The sequence below is a fragment of the Archocentrus centrarchus genome, chromosome 11 (genome assembly GCF_007364275.1).
Source record: "Archocentrus centrarchus isolate MPI-CPG fArcCen1 chromosome 11, fArcCen1, whole genome shotgun sequence".
NCBI classification, from domain to species: Eukaryota; Metazoa; Chordata; class Actinopteri; order Cichliformes; family Cichlidae; genus Archocentrus; species Archocentrus centrarchus.
The window spans coordinates 10,186,718-10,197,357 of NC_044356.1; the positions used below are offsets into that span (position 1 = coordinate 10,186,718).

The following is a 10,640-nucleotide window of genomic DNA, read 5'->3' on the forward strand; positions in this document are numbered from 1 at the left end:
GCCTCTCCCCACCTGAGTGCCTCAATGCTTCTCTGCTGGGAGGAGTCCTCCGCAGGTGAGGAGCAGACAGGGAATGAAAGGGTGGGATTTAGATTTAAAGATTTTTGTTGTTGTTGTTTGGAGAGTGAAATCAGGTCTTACAGTCCAAGAAAAAATACCAATTTTTTTTAATGATTGGTAACTTTTACCTCATTAGAACTAAAATATTTGGTAAAATGAAGCAGTCCTCAAAGTCCTCATTTATCTATAGACTAACTGATGCAGTGAATTTAATCCTTTATAACAGAGAATTTTCATCGTGGGCCACATTCAGTTTGATCTTAAGTGGGCCAGACCAGTGAAACTCGCCTTTCTGTCAGTGTAAAGAAGTTTAACTGCACATTTAATCCCTGAGATATCTTAATATAAGAAAAAGAAGTGCAGTTTCAACAGTACATCTCAGTTTTTCTGCATGACAAAGAAACGCCGCTCTTTGGGCTTAAATTGTAAGAAGTAATATATAAATTAATAGAAGAGGATCTGGCAGTTAATTGGCCAGAATGTCCTGTAATTATAAAAAGAAAGTTTTTGTTAATTCAAAGAAAATGCCAGATTTAATTTTTTTTTCTACTGTAGACCCATTGTTAAAAAAAAACAAAACAAAACAAACATTTCTATAACAAATATTAAAAAAACAGGAACTTTTGTTACATTTAATTGTTTATCTATTAATTATTGATTACTTTGGTGTAGTTTGAACAGCCATGGGGGAAATCTTTATCAGTAGGAAAAGCTGTAAATCTTCTGAAAATACAATTAAAAGCTCAAAATTTATGCCCTCCTTCACATTTTCCAAAGCTGTCTAGTGGGCCGGATTAGAGTCTTTGCCGGGCCTATTCTGGCCCCTGGGCCTTATGTTTAACACTCCTCATTTTTTTTTTTTGTATATTTCCTTTGACACATTCATTTCGTTTGTTCTTCTATTAACTGTAATATATATCGGATGATATATCAATGATAAAGCAATGCTTAAAATGCCACATAATACACCTTTAAGCTTGGGATCAAGTCACCACTCAACTAAACTCAAGCTCTTGGTGGAAAGATATATTGAGATTGATGGTAGCCATGATATGTAAAAAGGACATAATAATATACAGAATGATAATATACAGAATATATTGTTGCTTAATATTATAAAGAATCATGCATCTGTTCCTTTAGTTCTTTTTTTCTACACTTATGGCTGCAGAGACAAAGTTAAAGATTTATTTAACTGAAAAATTATTGTTTTTTTTAAATTTTATATATATATATATATTTTTATATATATATATTATATATATATATATATTTATATTTATATATATATATATTTGCATTGAGAATACTTTCAGCCATGCTAAACACGTCACATTAATCATAATGACGGCCCTACTGTCTACAATACACTCCATATATCAGGACATTTCTGCTTTTAGCTTTTCAGAATAAGACTGATTTTAATCTAAGTACAGGACCAGTGCTGAGGACCCAAAATGGGTCATGAGACTAAATCACAAGAGAAGCAATGTGGTTTAATGAACTGTGGCCTCGGGGCAAGAGAACAAGTTTATGATTTGAGTTGCAGGCTGAAATACTTTGAGAGGACATAATTAAAAGATCTGAAGGGTGGTAAAAACCCAGTGCCTCCCCTGCAGAGAGATACAGATACCCCAGTGATAACAGTGCATCACTGCCTATCACTTTGAGGTACTTGTACTTAACCTACTTTATACTTTTGCGGATTAAGGAATGAACTCCACTGCAATTATCTGACACTTAGACTAAGTGATTACTTTGGAAATTATAGCATTAATACATAAAACTTGTTTATTTATGCTGCAACAAATGAATATCATTTCTTTACTTGCATATGATGCATAACTCAGTGCCTTTTGTTTATTAATATAAACTATAGCAATATTTAGGTGTTTCTGACAATACTGTAATACTATACTTCAGAATATATACTATAATGCAGAATATTTCTTAAATTGTAGTACTGCTGATTTTATGTGCTACTGCCCATCACGTGAACTCTCAAAAAATAACTCTGCATAAATAAATACTGAAACTACCTTAAATTTAAAGGTTATTGCAAAGTAAATCATAGGTGTATCCAAACATAAAGTTGATATGAATTATGTGATGAAGGTCTGAAGAGCTTTAATAGATCAACTCTGTGCAAGATGCATTGGTTTTAAATTTTAATCGAGCAAAGAGGCAGCACAGTAAAGCAGCGACTGGATTAAAGGCGAAACACTGAGAAAAATACTGGATAGTATCAGAGCTGACAGGGAACATAGGGAGAGTTTAGCTTCATGCACACACACACACATACAGAGGGACACACAGAAGCACACCACAACAAAACTCATAAAGACAAACACAGACACACACACACACATGCACACACACAGAAGCATCTCCTAAAAACTGCTCCCTCTGTTTCCCTGTCCCCCCTCAGGGCGAAGTCAAAGAATGGTGGCCGCTGTCTGAGAGAGCGTCTGGAGAAGATTGGCCTCAACCTGCCCGCCGGGCGACGCAAGGCAGCCAACGTCACTCTGCTAACATCTCTAGTGGAGGGTAGGGAAAACGCACACACACATATATGCACACAGGCACGTACACATATACAGTGACCTGCATACATGCTGACAGATAGAGACACATAGTCACACAGAAAAATCCCTGCATGAGCACACATGAATAAAGAGTCACAGCGTGGATGGCTGCATGCGTGCATACGAGTGCACGCACGCACACACACACACACACACACACACACACACACACACACACACACACACACACACACACACACACACACACACACACACACACAGAGGGTGTCCTTTAGAAAGCTGCAGCTGCAGCCAGAGAGCAGTGAACTGTTTGAGTGGTGAAAGTGAGCAAAGTGGTTGGTGAGTTTATCTTGACCCGACCCAAACAGTCGTACCGTCAGCTGCATGTATTTAAAAGTCTTCATCTGGATAATTATTTGGCTTAAAATAAACTGAAGCCCTGAATTTAGCATACTTAGCAGAACTTGGCTTTTTTTTTTTTTTTAATCCCTGTGCTCAAGTCAACTCGAGCTTCCTTTTAATCTGCCTTCTCTCTTCTCCTTCTCCAGGTGAGGCCGTCCATCTGGCGCGGGACTTCGGTTACGTGTGTGAAACAGAGTTTCCAGCCAGAGCCACAGCTGAGTATCTGTGCAGGCAGAGCGAGCCCGACCAGCTCCCAACGCGACGCAGCATGCTGCTCGCCACCAAGTGAGTGGCTCATCTCTTCTTCTGCTCATTTCACTCTTGAATTAATCTTGCATGAATAGCATGAGTCTGGTGATATTCAGCGTTTTTTTTTCTTGCTTCAACTAGTCCCGTATAAAGACCCAGGCCATTCTGTCTCTCAAAACTTTTCAAAACCGGTCACATAGAAACATTTTTGAAAGATTTTAAAAGTTTTTTTTGTGCTGTTTGTGGACTGTGGATCTGTGACATGAACTTTATCGGCAAATTTTGATGAGACGGGAGCAAAAAGATGTCAATTTATGCATCTACAATTGATACATGGGATGAAAAGCAAACGTCTGGTTCTTTTTTGTCTTAAAGGTGATCTATTACGGTTTTAATCTTAGACATCACAAGAGTAGTTTGCATGATTCATAGTTCAAAATAACTCTTTATTTCACTGGGTCTTTGTTTATCCCCTCAGTTCAGACAAGCTGTTTTTACTCCCCTCCCTTTAAGCCATCTTTCTTCTGATTGGGCGCCCCTCTCAAAGAAAAAGTTTGAACAGCAAGTGGGTGGGACTTCTGGGAGTGAGATGACCATATTAGGCATATCCCCTCTCATTGACATCATCAAGAGCCAAATGTTGGAAAAACTGCCTGACACTGATCATTTAGAGCAGTCTGAAGCATGAGCTTCAGCATGAGAAAAAAATGTAACTTGCTGATGAGACTAAAACCAAACAATAAGTGAACTTTCTGTACTTTCTAAATTGTTAAATTGTCTGCTTTCAAATGTGCACTTTTCCTTTGCCAGCGCAGCAAAATAACACCTAATGCCTGATCTCTTCTCAGGGAAATCTGCAAAGAGTTTGTGGACCTCATGTCCCAGGACCGCTCCCCACTCGGCGGCAGTCGACCCACCCCCTGCCTGGAGCCGGGCGTCCAGGGAAGCCTCACCCACTTCAGTCTGCTCACCCACGGCTTCGGTACACCCGCCATCTGCGCAGCGCTCTCCGCCTTCCAGAGCTACCTGATGGAGGCGATCAAATTGCTGGACAAAGGAGAAGGTGGAGGGAAGAGCCACCATGACAAGGAGATGAAGCACCGCAAATAGAGGGAGGGGAACGCGTGTGGATGAGTGCATGGATGGATGAGAGGCAGAAGGGAAGAGAAAAGAGGGAGAAAAGACTTGACTGGCGCCCTCTGCATCTTTACCTTTGCCCTGAGGATACTGAGACTTTTACCTCCTCGAAACCTCTATAGCCCCCCGCTCGCCGAGGAGGCGGGGCTTATGATGATATCTGTACTGTAATGTGTGTCCACAACCACCTCGCTCAAAATGACGCATGGACCTCTCTTCTCAGTAGCTGGTTTGTGGCACGATGGCGTCTCTTCATGATGAGTTCCCTCATATGGCAGTACGCTTTTATTTATTTCCCCCTTCCTTTTATTTACTTTGGTAAACATGTCACCTTTATGTGTGTTTTAGAAGCCCCACGCTGTCATCACACACACACACACACACACACACACACACACACACACACACACACACACACACACACACACACACACACACACACACACACACACACACAGAGTTTGAACTGAACTCATCTGGGAAGTGCCATAAGCCATATCCGAGACAACAACCTGCTCTTTGCCCCTCTGGAACTTTGGAAGACTTTTCGCTCCACCTGACTGGACAAACTCAGCTTCCATATGTAGTTCTTCGTAGTGGGTGCTCATGGGAAATCGAGTTTTACTGGATTCTCCAGCAGCAGGGGCGAAAGAAGGCGTGAGAGGCAGCTAAAGGAGATTTGTTTTCTTTTATTTTGAAGTACTGCGTGTTGGTAACTTAAGAAAATAACACAAATCATTTTGTACTTTCTGTGTATGTTTATTATTAATGTTATTACTGTTGTTATTATTATTGTATTACAGCATAAATGTAATATATTATTAAAGAATTAAGAACTGATTGGTGGAGTTTTCTTGTTTTTGACATAAAGGGAAAAAATCATTTTTATTTGTCTTTACTGTAAGTCTCTCAGGACTCAGACCCTGCTCTCCCTGGGGAAAGTTTTCCGTTTGCACTATTACACCAAATTGGTCAAAATCTCTCGTCACAGGCTGGATTTTCAAAAGCCTGAAAACTAAGCCCAGAGGAGATGCAGGAGTCCACTACCCTCTCAGAAAAAATGCTGCAAAAAATACTCCATCGAGGATCTTACTGATTTTATAAATCCGCTGATTTCCTTTAAATATACCAGAAATTTTTTTTGCAAAATTCTTAAAAAACTTCTAAATAAACAGGAAAAAAAGCCCCGTGGTTCTCAACCCAGTAACTCATGTGATCTCCTGACTTTCCTTCTAGAACCACCGCAAAATTCACAACAGTGGATTTGAAATGTCTCCCCAACAATTCAAAGGAATGCAGTGACATCTGATATCAAAGTACACCCCTAGGATGAACTTTAATACCTTATCTGGTAGCATCATCCTCAGTTTAAAAAAATGTAATTTGTCCAATATTTTGCTTTAAAAACATCCCTGGAAATGTTCTCATTCACCTCTGCTGTGTTCCCAGTGCTAATTTGCAAATGTTAGCGTGCTTAGAAGCTAAACAAAGATGACTAACTTGATGTGAGTTTGAAGTATTATCTATTTCAGTGGTCATCTGGATATAAAATCTGCATGTGCACATTCACTGGTCACTGGACACCCACTCTTTAGAACAACCTCCCCGAGGAGAAAAGATCGATGAGCTCACGTTCATCTTTAAAATCTCTCTTAAAGACATATTTTTTTTTAAGCAGGCTTTTTCTGTGCCTCCATTTTGAGTTAGTTTAATGTTGTCTGTGTTTTGCCACCGTCTCCAAGTGACTGTTTTTCATTTCTTTTACTTATTTTATATTTGCTTTTAATTTACCATCTTCTTCTTTCGGCTGCTCCCTTTAGGAGTCACCGCAGCGGATCACCTGCCTCCATCTCACCTTAACCCAGCATCCTCCTGAGTCACACCGACCCTCTGCACGTCCTCATTCACTACATCCATCAATCTTCATAATCCCTATAGATTTGCAGTCCCTAATCTCACCTTCTCGATCCCACCTTTCCTTCTCTCTCGCTGCCTCCTAACATGCCATCCCCCGGTCCTTTTCCTTTGTCTTTGGTCATGAATAGCACAGTTTCCACCAGCACCCTGTTGGCCACCAACAGCACAGGTAGTCGTCGTTAACCTGGGTCCCGACCGATCCAGTATGGAAATGTCATTCTTTATGATCCGCATGTTTGATTTGGCCAGATGTCCTTCCAGACACAACCCTACCTATTTATCCATGCTTGAGACCAGCACTATTATTTGAATTTTCTTTACTCTCAGTATTCCTTTGTGCACTCAGTATTTCAACAGGATGCCAGAGGAAACTTTTTCACCTTTATCGCTTATTGTATTTGCTAGACACAGCCACCGTGACCCTTTGTTTACGCCCTGTTATGAAAGCTTGAAGTGAATACTCAAAGCTTGTTGCTTTGAAAGTGGATGTGGCGAGTGAGGTGCAGATCTGACTGTGAAACATCACCCTGGATAATCCTCCTTTCTGATTCTAAGAATGACAAAGTGTTATGTTTTGTTCGGTGCGACCATAAACTAGCGATTGAGTCCATAAAATGTTTACTGGGGTTCACAGAGAGAGGAAGCCAAAGAACATTTCCTCATAGACTTCCAAGTCTTTTTGCAACCAGAGGAGTCGCCCTCTGGTGGAGATTCAATGAAATTCAGCTTTATGGCACTCATACCTTGAAATAATTGTCAGACCTTTTATGCTTTATGGCTCACCAAAAGCCCATTCAAAAAAATTCAGTGCCCCTCTTTGCCGCCATCAGGGGCCCCAGTGGAGACAGCAGTGTCATAGCTGAAGCCCAGTACGTGGGAGTAGCACGACCTCCAGCGCCCAACAAGCCACACCTCGGCTCCCCCTCAACACATCTGTCTGTTCCACGTCTCCCACGGACCACCTCTCCTGCTCAGTCCTTCCTTTTATTTAACCAGGATGAGACGCTCAACACAATTACTGCTTTCCAGGGAATGCACGCATACACGTGTCGCCTGCTCATACATTCTGAAACATCCCTACCTGCCGTATCTCCCTTTCTCTCCTCCCATCTCATTACCCTCTTGTGTCAACCTCCCCACCCCCACCATCCCTTCATCTCCCCTCTCTGTAACCTAACTCCTCCCTCCCCCACTTCTCTCCCTCTATCTGACACTCAGCAGGGCCGCTCTCCATCTCTCTCTTGTGCCTCCAGGCAAACATATGCTGCTCTTCCCGTCAGATTCCGGTGTGTTTGAGAGAGGAGGGATTGTTTAATGTTTATTAATCACCTGTCTGTGGCGGAGAGAGGAGATGGGATGATGGAGCCACACACACGCCGCCTCTCCCTCTCTCGCTCGTACACATGGGTTTACAGTCGCTCTAACACACACCAGCTCAGCTGTGAGGTTGGCCTGATTTTCCCATTTCCAGCTGCATGCAAGTGTGCTCATTTACTGTAACACTTATGATTTAAAGACAAAACCAATGAGCACTTTTTAAAATTTATTTCAGGAGCTTCTTGTTAGTGAATCATTAAGATTAATTACTTGTATGCCCACTTAAAAAGCTCGTTATTGGACAGATTTTAGTAGTAAAAGCATTTAAATTTAATGTGTAGGTAAAACTGGAGAGCCACAAATGTAATTAAGCACTAGCTTAACTGTTTTTAACTTCCCTGTCTAGTCCCAGGGTTTAAAGAAAAAAAAAGAAAAAGAAAAACAATATGCACATGCCTGTTTTAATACACGTGTACAAGCATAAGCAAGTGTACATTACCCGCATGCCCTCTCACTGAGTACAAGTGCAAAGTACACAGCCAGAAGGCTGTTCTCATTCAATGTGCAGATGAGCACACTAGAGAACGAGAAAGCACCACAGGGACAAAGAGCTTGTATCTCAACTGTGTGTCACTTTTTATTGGAACAGAAAAAGCAGGAGGTCACTGGTACACAAAAAAAAAAAATAGAGGGAAAGAAACGAGGGCATGATGGTTGGAAGTTACGCAGTGCGGTCACTTGGCGCCGAGGGTGAGCTTCTCCAGGTCATGGATGCCCTCCTTGTCAATCAAACGGACGGTAAAGGAGGGGAGATTCAGGATGAAACGTTTGTTGAGCTGTGACAGGGAGACGGAGACAGCAGACACAGGGAGAAATGTTACACAAAAATCTGATTTGGGATGAACTTCAGCAGAAAACGGAAAAAAAAAAAGCGGAAAAATGACGTAATTCACACTCCAGGTATTTTATCCCCTCTGTTTTAGTATATACTATGTATATACCAAATACTATATACCATACTATACTATATAGTATCTATACATGCCACTGATAAAAACAATCTCAGTCTCAATCTGCTGCTTGTATGTTGTGAACTCAGTGTATCTCAAAGGATTTCAGTAAAAAGTGTTAAGCGTATTTATGCTTTTATTCTGATACTTATAGACGATGCTTTGAATACTGATTTGGGACACTGCATCACAGGTGGGCACAAAAAAAACCTGGGACAGCAGATCTAATCTGAATCTACCCAAATGTAATAATACGGTCAGCTGTTGAGTTACGGTGGTAAATACACTGCACAATATTATGATCTCGCAATGAAGTTGAGCGTTTCTCTATAAGATGCAGTCATGTGATTTTCATGTGCACAAAAATACTTCAGTAATTCTTCGTTTATGGCTAAGAAAATGTGTGGTCACATAAAAACAGTCAGCTGGCACCCTCCTAAAGAGGACAATTACCAGGACTGCAAAAAATGTGATGTGATGTCTAGAAAAGATCCTGAAAATGTTTTTTTTAAAGTACCCGAGAGCACGTGTGAAGCTGTCAGAAGTTAAGAAAATTTCATTTATGTGAATGAAAAAAGAAACTGCTTGAACCCACTTCCTCAATGCACTTCTTCAGCAGATCTATGGCTTCATCCCGAGTCAGATCTAGAACAAACAAACAAAAAAGAGCAAACACGGTTTGTGGAGCCTCATGCAGGGTCAAAGGTTACATTGTAGCCTTTAGAATTAACATAAAAAGTTTGAGCTGTAAGAATAACAAAAAAGTCATTTATCACCATGAGGAAAAAGTCATTTATCACCATGCCTTGAGCCCATCTCCTGACCTAAGTGCAAATAAATTCCATAACCTCTGCTGTGATTTCATCATCCTCTTCATTTCTCTGTCTCACAGGAACTATGAAAGGAGAAAAACAACAACATAAGAGGCGTCTGTCTGCACTGACCTGGTCTGTAGTATCGGTCAAGAATGGAAAGAGTGAGGAAGGCTCCGTAGCCGTGGGCAGCGAAGGGGGCCTTGGCCAGGGAAGACAGGTAGTCCATGTAGTAGAGACCAGGGCCGTCTGTGTCATCATAGCCCGCCAGCAACAGGTTCACATGGTATGGAGTCTGGAGACGGAGGAGGAAAAGGAGGAGAGAGGGGAGGAGGAGGCAGCCGAGAATTAATATTCATGTCTATAACCATGAACAAAGCAGACTGAGCGAGTTCAGTGGCAAACACAGAACCTCTTGAAGCAGGTTCATGCATTGGGTTTAGTTCAGAGCTGCAGGATCACAAATCAGTGTTCATGAACACCAGTATGAAGACTTCAGAGCTACCCCTGTGTCACTGCGGTTAATCTGTGCTAATCTGTACATCGTTTTTACAGTGAAACCTCAGTCATTTATTCTTTTCTGCTTGTTTTAAAAGGACCAACAGGAAACAAGCTAAATATTTTAATCTGTAGTTATATATGAAAGAAAGAGTTGTAAATCTCAACATCTCAGAAGCTGAAATGAATAAATGTTGATGAGACCGACTCATCATTTCAACTGAAGTCAGTCAGCTACTGCAGTTATGTTCCATGTTCTGACATGTCCAAGCAGAAATTAGGGGTGATTAATAATATTTATAATGAGGCCTGGTTGATATTCCTTAAATGGCACATAGTTTATGCTTGCAGTTGTCACCAAACACCGTGTGTACTCTGCACTTTTGTGCCGTTTCGGCACACCTCTCGATTTTTGTAACCTGATGCTCGCCACCCGACTGTGCGATAGTATCAGCTTTTACTGGTTTTTCAACAATGAGCTCAGAGATTCCCAGACTGTACAGAGAGCTGGATGCTGCAGCAGCTCAGAAAGGTCCTGTTATGACGTCTTCTTCTCCTGTCAGCTGTGATGTAGAGTTTTTTTTCTGAGCGGTGACGCTGATCCTCCAGGAAAAGACGGAACCAAAGCTGGTGAATCTGGTTCCACTGGTCCAATTTCAATTTCAGAGTCTGTACTGGTGTATTTTTGTCTT

The 10,640-nt window shown here is 41.3% G+C and overlaps 2 protein-coding genes across 4 annotated transcripts in view; one reads left to right on the forward strand and one right to left on the reverse strand.

Annotated features, from left to right (window-relative positions):
- Positions 1 to 5,162, forward strand: part of LOC115788303 (transcription factor AP-2-epsilon-like) — a 13,804-nt gene extending 8,642 nt beyond the window's left edge. For 2 of the 3 annotated variants that reach the window (XM_030741276.1, XM_030741279.1), the window contains exons 4-7: positions 1 to 55; positions 2,489 to 2,607; positions 3,155 to 3,293; positions 4,106 to 5,162. The exon at positions 1 to 55 is cut by the window's left edge and continues 177 nt beyond it. In XM_030741276.1, the coding sequence (XP_030597136.1) occupies positions 1 to 55; positions 2,489 to 2,607; positions 3,155 to 3,293; positions 4,106 to 4,367 (575 nt within the window). In that variant the 3' untranslated portion in view covers positions 4,368 to 5,162. The remainder of the gene's footprint in view (positions 56 to 2,488; positions 2,608 to 3,154; positions 3,294 to 4,105) is intronic. The other variant, XM_030741277.1, reaches the window with a different exon arrangement.
- A 3,078-nt stretch (positions 5,163 to 8,240) lies between these two features.
- Positions 8,241 to 9,740, reverse strand: LOC115788304 (proteasome subunit beta type-2-like). Its single transcript, XM_030741280.1, has 3 exons — positions 9,583 to 9,740; positions 9,234 to 9,283; positions 8,241 to 8,464 (listed from the first exon to the last, which is right to left on the reverse strand). The coding sequence occupies exons 1-3, from the start codon at positions 9,677 to 9,679 to the stop codon at positions 8,363 to 8,365; spliced, it is 249 nt and encodes an 82-aa protein (XP_030597140.1). The 5' UTR covers positions 9,680 to 9,740; the 3' UTR covers positions 8,241 to 8,362.
- Between the last annotated feature and the right edge of the window lie 900 nt (positions 9,741 to 10,640).